At 42.5% G+C, this 10154-nt stretch overlaps 1 protein-coding gene across 2 annotated transcripts; it reads right to left on the minus strand.

Annotated features, from left to right (window-relative positions):
- Window positions 1-52: 52 nt before the first annotated feature.
- LOC109877749 (uncharacterized) lies at window positions 53-9831 on the minus strand. Of its 2 annotated transcripts, none has more exons than XM_031812298.1 (11): window positions 9541-9831; window positions 7302-7506; window positions 7107-7139; window positions 6928-6983; window positions 6719-6818; window positions 6444-6479; window positions 4036-4095; window positions 1989-2222; window positions 1697-1800; window positions 707-875; window positions 53-538 (listed from the first exon to the last, which is right to left on the minus strand). In XM_031812298.1, the coding sequence occupies exons 1-11, from the start codon at window positions 9630-9632 to the stop codon at window positions 311-313; spliced, it is 1317 nt and encodes a 438-aa protein (XP_031668158.1). In that variant the 5' UTR covers window positions 9633-9831; the 3' UTR covers window positions 53-310. The 2 variants fall into 2 exon arrangements, with proteins under 2 accessions (XP_031668158.1, XP_031668159.1); XM_031812299.1 differs by having other exon boundaries at window positions 6719-6815; window positions 9541-9830.
- Between the last annotated feature and the right edge of the window lie 323 nt (window positions 9832-10154).

Raw genomic sequence — 10154 nt, forward strand, 5'->3', positions numbered from 1 at the left:
GGACCTTACCGCCACTGACTGGACGGGGTGAAAATAAAAACAACGGTTCTAATTTTATTCAGAAACACATTCTACAGTTTTTATTTCATTAAAGAAACACAATCAAGATGTAATTTAAACACTTTATACCGTTGTTTTTAATGATAAAAGGGTCATCAGAGCAACTTTACAAATACATACACATGTACTTCTTCCCCTAGGAACCTTTTTTCACTCCTACATCAATATCTTCCTTCACCACCACTTGGTTTCCAACGTCCTTATTACATCCTCCATATTTTCAGTCCTTGTTTGAAAACATCCTTGTCTGCTAACCCCTCATGACCTCCAGGGCCACCCTACAGCTCATGGCCACTCTGCAGCTCACACAGGTGTGGGTGTAGTCCTCATCCCCAAGTTTCATCTCCTCATATCTCTTCAGCTCAGAGTCCTGAGTGACCAACAACCATTCCAAGCACTGACTGCACTGCGCACAGACTTCCTTTGTAGGTGGTTGGGCTTCTAGTATGACAAAGGTTCTTCCTTTAATCCCATTGTACTGCAATGCAAACAGAGTGATCAAAGCCCAAGTCAGTTTAAAAGCTAAAATAAAAAATATACAATATTATTCAGTCTTTAAAAATACCTATTCCTATGATATTTAATTCATTCATTGGTGATTTTAGTTGTGACCTGTGAGTCTAAACACGGTCAGTCTCCAACTTACAGGCAGCTTTCTTGGTGAGGTGGAGACAGACTGAGTCCCTCCGCAGCGCAGCAGAGACAGCGGTATTTGTCTGGTGGTGGGGTGCTCTTTGCAGCAGAAGCTGAACACACTGGCAGCCAAGTAAACATCCCAGTGATCAGGATGTTCTTTCACCAAATCTGACACCAACCTGTCCAGGTATATGATAAAACATGTGTGAAACAAAACACATGCCTATTATAACATCAGCTGGGATAGCATGTGATGTGTTTGGATTCAGTAAACTGACAAAAGACTATTGCAATCATTACCCAGTTCTATTTAGCACCGATGCGCTTCTTGAATAATTATTTAAAAGTTAAGCAATGTCTGGGTTGCAAAGTGCTGGTAACAGCACGTGTTTGTTCCAATCAAGTGTCAAATGTGTTTCCGTTGAGTAAATTCTTCCAATCTTGCGACTAACTCACTGAACTGTCTTGCAATGATAGAAGGCAATCAACCTGCCACATAGTGCTCTATCCACGCAGCCTCTTCCCAGTCAGGAGACTGAAACGATCAAGGTCAAGGTCCAAAAGGCTTGTTAACAGATTCCACCCCCCAAGCCATAAGACTCCTGAACAGCTAATCAAAGGGCTATCCAGACCCCTCTTTTACACTGCTGCTACTCTCTGTTTATAATCTATGCATAGTCACTTTAACGCTACCTACATGTACATATTACCTCAGCTAACCGGTGTCCCCGCACATTGACTCTGTACCGGTACCCCCCTGTATATAGTCTAGCTATTGTTATTTTACTGCTGCTATTTAATTATTTGTTACATTTACTTTTTTTTAACTTATCTTTTACTTAACACTTATTTTTATTAGGTAAGCATTTCACTGTAAGGTCTACAGTGTTGTCACCTGTTGTATTCAGCACGTAACAAATCAAATTTGATTTGATTTGACAAGCAACAAACTATCCATAAGATTTTCAAATCTAGTATCAAGGTACATTGGAGGACAAACCGGTCTACAAGGGACTTTGTTACTGGATCCAGTGACACTCCTAGAGGACGGTAGAATATGAGTTGGCCTGTCAGTTTCTTCAGATCCCCCAAAGCCGAGTTGATCTGTAAAATAAAAAAAATAGGAGGGGTACTTAATATTCATGAGATCATTTGGTGCAACATACACAACCAATACAAGTGATTTTGTTTTCAGGTGGTGGTACAGTAACGCTAGCATAAATACATGCTGCACATACTGTATAAGAAACTACACAATACCATCTCTATAAACTAACCACAGTATCTCTTACCTCTACAGTCAGCATTACACCCAAACAACACAGGATTCCAACAGGGAAGCCGAAGCGAGAGATGAGGTCAGAGATGATTTTGGCAATCTCTTTACTGGTGCACGTCTTCATGGGGTAGGCTTCCACCCATTTGGAGTAGTAGTCCATTACAGTTAGTACAAATCTGTGTCCAATTTGGGTCTCTGGAAATGGCCCCTTCACTTCCATTGTCAGCCATTCCCATTTCTCCTTGATCTGGTTCAAATATCATAAAATGTAAGATATAAAAATAATACAAAATGTAATAACCTTGTTCAAATCCAATTGTATTAGTCACATGAGCCATATACAACAGGTGTAATAGACCTTACAGTGAAATGCTTACTTACAAGCCCTTAACCAACAATGCAGTTTAAAAAGAGAAAGAAATAATAAGAAAATACATTCACCAGTAATCAAAGAGCAGCAGTAAAATAACAATAGCAAGACTATATACAGCAGGGTACCAGTACAGAGTCAATGTGGAGACTATATACAGCAGGGTACCAGTACAGAGTCAATGTGGAGACTATATACAGCAGGGTACCAGTACAGAGTCAATGTGGAGACTATATACAGCAGGGTACCAGTACAGAGTCAATGTGGAGACTATATACAGCAGGGTACCAGTACAGAGTCAATGTGGAGACTATATACAGCAGGGTACCAGTACAGAGTCAATGTGGAGACTATATACAGCAGGGTACCAGTACAGAGTCAATGTGGAGACTATATACAGCAGGGTACCAGTACAGAGTCAATGTGGAGACTATATACAGCAGGGTACCAGTACAGAGTCAATGTGGAGACTATATACAGCAGGGTACCAGTACAGAGTCAATGTGGAGACTATATACAGCGGGGTACCAGTACAGAGTCAATGTGGAGACTATATGCAGCAGGGGTACCAGTACAGAGTCAATGTGGAGACTATATACAGTGAAGTACCAGTACAGAGTCAATGTGGAGACTATATACAGCAGGGTATCAGTACAGAGTCAATGTGGAGACTATATACAGCAGGGTACCAGTACAGAGTCAATGTGGAGACTATATACAGCAGGGTATCAGTACAGAGTCAATGTGGAGACTATATACAGCAGGGTACCAGTACAGAGTCAATGTGGAGACTATATACAGCAGGGTACCAGTACAGAGTCAATGTGGAGACTATATACAGCAGGGTACCAGTACAGAGTCAATGTGGAGACTATATACAGCAGGGTATCAGTACAGAGTCAATGTGGAGACTATATACAGCAGGGTACCAGTACAGAGTCAATGTGGAGACTATATACAGCAGGGTACCAGTACAGAGTCAATGTGGAGACTATATACAGCGAAGTACCAGTACAGAGTCAATGTGGAGACTATATACAGCAGGGTACCAGTACAGAGTCAATGTGGAGACTATATACAGCGGGGTACCAGTACAGAGTCAATGTGGAGACTATATACAGCGGGTTACCAGTACAGAGTCAATGTGGAGACTATATACAGCGGGGTACCAGTACAGAGTCAATGTGGAGACTATATACAGCGGGGTACCAGTACAGAGTCAATGTGGAGACTATATACAGCGAAGTACCAGTACAGAGTCAATGTGCGGGGGCAACGGTTAGTCGAGGTAACTGAGGTAATATGTACATGTAGGTAAAGTTATTAAAGTGACTATGCATAGATAACAGAGAGTAGCAGTGGTGTCAAAGAGAGAGGTTGGGGGGGGTGCAAATAGTCTGGGTGGCCATTTAATTAGATGTTCAGGAGTCTTATGGCTTGGGGGTAGAGGCTGTTTAGGAGCCTCTTGGACCTAGACTTGGCGCTCCGGTACCGTTTTTCGTGCGGTAGCAGAGAGAACAGTCTATGACTAGGGTGGCTGGAGTCTGACAATTTTTAGGGCCTTCCTCTGACACTGCCTGGTATAGAGGTCCTGAATGGCAGGAAGTTTAGCCCCAGTGATGTACTGGGCCGTACGCACTACTGCCTGTTTTCTGTTTTCCAGAATAAACCCGTATGTTAGAAATCTTACCCTGATTGCGAGCTTGGGGATGAAGATCAGCCCTTGCTTTTGTAAAGCTGAAGGTGGGACCTGAAATTGTCAGGAGAGTTCAGTGATTAAAGCAGGAAATAAAGGGTTAGGGTTATATAAAGCCTTTATACAATGTGGTTGATCATACACACAACTAGCCGTATAAGCCCGTACACACTGTATACACACAACTAGCCGTATTAGCCCGTACACACTGTATACACACAACTAGCCGTATTAGCCCGTACACACTGTATACACACAACTAGCCGTATAAACCCATACACACTGTATACACACAACTAGCCGTATAAGCCCGTACACACTGTATACACACAACTAGCCGTATAAGCCCGTACACACTGTATACACACAACTAGCCGTATTAGCCCGTACACACTGTATACACACAACTAGCCGTATTAGCCCGTACACACTGTATACACACAACTAGCCGTATTAGCCCGTACACACTGTATACACACAACTAGCCGTATAAACCCATACACACTGTATACACACAACTAGCCGTATTAGCCCGTACACACTGTATCCACACAACTAGCCGTATAAGCCCGTACACACTGTATACACACAACTAGCCGTATTAGCCCGTTACACACTGTATACACACAACTAGCCGTATAAGCCCATACACACTGTATACACACTGTATACACACAACTAGCCGTATAAGCCCGTACACACTGTATACACACAACTAGCCGTATAAGCCCGTACACACTGTATACACACAACTAGCCGTATTAGCCCGTACACACTGTATACACACAACTAGCCGTATTAGCCCGTACACACTGTATACACACAACTAGCCGTATTAGCCCGTACACACTGTATACACACAACTAGCCGTATTAGCCCGTACACACTGTATACACACAACTAGCCGTATAAGCCCATACACACTGTATACACACTGTATACACACAACTAGCCGTATAAGCCCGTACACACTGTATACACACAACTAGCCGTATTAGCCCGTACACACTGTATACACACAACTAGCCGTATTAGCCCGTACACACTGTATACACACAACTAGCCGTATAAGCCCGTACACACTGTATACACACAACTAGCCGTATAAGCCCGTACACACTGTATACACACAACTAGCCGTATTAGCCCGTACACACTGTATACACACAACTAGCCGTATTAGCCCGTACACACTGTATACACACAACTAGCCGTATAAGCCCGTACACACTGTATACACACAACTAGCCGTATTAGCCCGTACACACTGTATACACACAACTAGCCGTATAAGCCCGTACACACTGTATACACACAACTAGCCGTATTAGCCCGTACACACTGTATACACACAACTAGCCGTATAAGCCCGTACACACTGTATACACACAACTAGCCGTATAAGCCCGTACACACTGTATACACACAACTAGCCGTATTAGCCCGTACACACTGTATACACACAACTAGCCGTATAAGCCCGTACACACTGTATACACACAACTAGCCGTATTAGCCCGTACACACTGTATACACACAACTAGCCGTATAAGCCCGTACACACTGTATACACACAACTAGCCGTATTAGCCCGTACACACTGTATACACACAACTAGCCGTATTAGCCCGTACACACTGTATACACACAACTAGCCGTATTAGCCCGTACACACTGTATACACACAACCAGCCGTATTAGCCCGTACACACTGTATACACACAACTAGCCGTATTAGCCCGTACACACTGTATACACACAACTAGCCGTATTAGCCCGTACACACTGTATACACACAACTAGCCGTATTAGCCCGTACACACTGTATACACACAACTAGCCGTATTAGCCCGTACACACTGTATACACACAACTAGCCGTATTAGCCCGTACACACTGTATACACACAACTAGCCGTATTAGCCCGTACACACTGTATACACACAACTAGCCGTATAAGCCCGTACACACTGTATACACACAACTAGCCGTATAAACCCATACACACAACTAGCCGTATTAGCCAATACACACTGTATACACACTGTATACACACAACTAGCCGTATTAGCCCGTACACACTGTATACACACAACTAGCCGTATAAACCCATACACACTGTATACACACAACTAGCCGTATTAGCCCGTACACACTGTATACACACAACTATCCGTATAAACCCATACACACTGTATACACACAACTAGCCGTATTAGCCCGTACACACTGTATATACACAACTAGCAGTATAAGCCCGTACACACTGTATACACACAACTAGCCGTATATGGGTTTCAACGTAGCCCTCGTTTGAGCCAATCAGGATTGTTTGGTTGCGAGATTGGCACAATCGATCGATTCTGATTGGCCCAATCAGCCTCATAAGAGCTACCACTTACTTCATTTGGTTTATCTTTCACAGCCCAGTCAATACTCTGCAAAAAAACACAAAAAAGGATACATGAAATATCACCAGAAAATCTCCAGATAAGAGCAGACCTGTGTCAAATACTCAAACACGAGGTGCGCTTCATTTAGCTTACCTGGCAGGCTGGAAACACAGTGTTCCATTGGTTATTGTACCTGGGCGAGCTAAATCAAGCACACCTCCAGTTTTTTAACATGGCATGTATTTGACGATTCAAGGTCTGGATGTGTGATATGTACTTTGTACCTGTGGTATACAGTAGTCGTCATGGAAATGACTTGGGTGCCATATACTGTGGTTTAAGTAACTGGGAGTCTTCTTCAACCGTGTTGATACTGCAGAACTAATGTTTCATTACAAGAAGAATCAAGAGAGGGAAATAATGAATTGCTTAATTTATTCACAACATTGGCTCATAACCTATAGCTCCTACAAACTGTATTGGGTTTGAGTACCACTTTGGCTCAGCTTGTATTGATGACACATCCTCAGGAACACGATCCTCAGGAAACTGAAATCACAAGTAGAGGTTAATACATTTCCTTTGTGAAAGATTGAGAATAAAGTGTGCATCCTAGCCATATCAAAAACAATACAAATGGAAAACTAGTAGGACTAGTTGTTTTTATCTCACCAAGGTTACTCTTTTCCTCGTTCCAGCTGTTTTCTAAAACAATAAGAAGTCAACAATAAAAACACGCTGCTCAAAAGTTCAAACCAACAAATAATTCAGGATTTTATCAGATGCATCAAAATAATAACCATTTTGAAAAAGACCCAGTCAAAAACCTTCAACAGAAGAATACACCTGCATCAATTCACAAATTACCTTTTTTTGGAACTGACTAGGAAAGGAAAATATAGTTGGAATGGCATCATTACGTAAACGAATACCGCGCCCAGTTGAGGGTGTTATCAGGTACTTCTCCTGGAAATGCTCGGAACACAGTCTGGAGCTTTTGGTTGGCTTCCAGGCTTTCAGTCTCGTCTGGTGGATCCACTTTTTTAGTCTTTTGGTGTCGCTCAGTGGAAATCTGATGGCATGAGACAAAGTCAAAAAGAAATAAGTAAAAAGTAACAACTTCACAACTTCACAGGGCTCCCGAGTAGCACAGTGTTTTAAAGCACTGTATCTCAGTACCAGTGGCGTCACTACAAACCCGGGTTCGACTCCAGGCTGTATCAGAGGCGGCCATGATTGGGAGTCCCATTGGGCGGCGCACAATTGGCCCAGCGTCGTCAGGTTAGGGTTTGGCTGTCATTGTAAATAAGACTGACTTGCCTACAGTTCATTCAGATAAAATAGCTAATAATGATCAACAGAGATGAGAGGTCCAATGCAGCTGTTTTTATCTCAATACCAAAATCATTTCTGGGTAACAATTAAGTATCTTACTTCAAATAAAATGGTCAAAAATAAACTAAAATAGCTCCTTAGCAAAGAGTCATTTCCCAAGCAAGAATTTAGCAAGGACTGTCTGAAAGGGGACTGAGTGGGGAGGAGACTGAGTGGGGAGGGGACTGAGTGGGGAGGGGACTGAGTGGGGAGGAGACTGAGTGGGGAGGGGACTGAGTGGGGAGGAGGGGACTGAGTGGGGAGGAGGGGACTGAGTGGGGAGGAGGGGACTGAGTGGGGAGGGGACTGAGTGGGGAGGAGACTGAGTGGGGAGGGGACTGAGTGGGGAGGGGACTGAGTGGGGAGGAGGGGACTGAGTGGGGAGGAGACTGAGTGGGGAGGGGAAAACTGAAAAATAGGTTTGGATTCTCTTTCTTATTGGTCTATCAACTAATTTAGTGCCTGGTGACATCACCAGGCAGGCCAAAACTCCATCCCAGCAAAACATTCCAGGCAGTCTTTTTAAACAGCTCTTACACTAATAGGTTAATATCATCATTTTCACAATATTATTCCAACCTTAGAGTGTGAAAATATATATATAAACACAGGAAATCACGTTTGTGATAGTGCTGGACCAATTAAAGCTAATTCAGAGAAAACAGATGTCCTTGACACTTGTTTTGGTATACAGCTTAGGGATGGGGCTATAAGGAAATGTAACCCCGTAGTGCTCTAGATGCAAGGGATGACAGTCCAGGACTCCCTAAAAACATGCTAAATTTGATACATGTGACTTTTCGTAGCAGGTTAGGAAAGCATTCTCCTAACTTGCTACATTAATTATCCTAATCTGCTAAGGAAAAAAAATCATAGCTGTATCGAAGTGGCATGTTTTTAGGTAATCTCATGACAGTCCATGACATCAGGGGTGTAATCATTAGACATGCTGTTTTACAACTACAACCACCGTTTCTCTAGTACATCTACTGGTAGGTCCCTCTCCTTTTCGTTCCGTTTAAGAACGTTTTGCAAAGGAAACCGTTTACTCCACACGGGAAACGGTTCGCAAAGGGAAAAAAGAGAGTTTCTATTGGTCAAATTCAGGTGGTCCCTCCCCGTTTCGTTTGCTTATGTTTGGTTCCTAGTGAATACACCCCACGACGGGCTGAAACATATTTTGAAGACCTGTGTTGTTTGTTTACATCATTGTTATGTAAAACAATGGAGTAATAAAACCTTATATTTTGGGTATGATATAGAAAAACAGTTATGGCTAGCCTAAATATCGACAATAGCCGAATTTTAAAAAGCATTGCATTGGGCATATTCCCAGATCTCTTCACAACAGCAGGACTTGCTTGTTTAGCTTTAAGACAAAAACGAATGTAGTAATAACGTTAGCTAGCTAACTAGTTTGTTATGATAAGTTATAATACGACATGATCTATAACCTCGAAATGACCGTGAATCTGTCAGCTAGCCTCACAAGATAACGTTAGCTGCTAACTAACTTTTTTTTAAAACTTTTTTTGTGTGAATTTTTACCCCTTTTTCTCCCCAATTTCGTGGTATCCAATTGTTGTAGTAGCTACTATCTTGTCTCATCGCTACAACTCCCGTACGGGCTCGGGAGAGACGAAGGTTGAAAGTCATGCTTGTTGGCTAACCAGTTGCTCACACTACGTTGTTAGCTAATAGCGTGTTGTTAGTCAAATGCTGCAAGCCTTACCTGTGAAGCCTAACTTTTTTAGCACGCAACTGATTATTTTTATCATATGTATCATGTCCTCTATTCTTACAGCTGTAAGCTGAACATGACATTTCTGATTTACAAATTGTTGATATTTTCCTTCTTCGTGTGAATTTCCGGCAGACCTAGACGTTGTGTTATGTATTGCTGCCTTTCGAAGGTCTGGGGGGCGTATTGCACATTTGGTCACCCAAAAATAAAAGGGAAAGGTGGAATGGGAAAATCTTAAATTGCACCAGGTCGAAACCCTGCATCAAAGCTCAACAAGACAGACAGAGCTTGATATTTTTTTCTTCCTCATTAGTGGTTTTATGACTTGTGGCAAATGAAAAGGTTGTGCAACACCGCCACCAACTGGACAGGGTGGAAAAAAGGAAAATAACACCATGTAAAATACCAAGTATGGGTAGCTGCAGCCCAATATGGTGACTAGGGTATGAGCGAGTGGGTGTGTCGAAATGCAGAGTTGCAGTTTTAAAGCCAATTTCCTGCAAATATACACATTTTATAATAGGGGGTCCTCCAGATAGCATATGATAGCAAAATGTGTAGATTTGCAGGAAATTAGCTTTAAACCTGCACATTTTATCTCA

This window comes from Oncorhynchus kisutch, unplaced genomic scaffold (assembly GCF_002021735.2).
Source record: "Oncorhynchus kisutch isolate 150728-3 unplaced genomic scaffold, Okis_V2 Okis03b-Okis08b_hom, whole genome shotgun sequence".
NCBI lineage: Eukaryota > Metazoa > Chordata > Actinopteri > Salmoniformes > Salmonidae > Oncorhynchus > Oncorhynchus kisutch.

Bases quoted from the DNA above. Each gene is read 5' to 3' on its own strand.
- LOC109877749 (XM_031812298.1), bottom strand. From the start codon at position 9,632: ATGTCATGTTCAGCTTACAGCTGTAAGAATAGAGGACATGATACATAT. The intron at 2,223-4,035 runs GTAAGATTTCTA...TATTTGAACCAG, and splicing joins TCCCCAAGCTCGCAATCAGG to ATCAAGGAGAAATGGGAATG. The intron at 539-706 runs GTAAGTTGGAGA...TTTGCATTGCAG, and splicing joins CCTCACCAAGAAAGCTGCCT to TACAATGGGATTAAAGGAAG.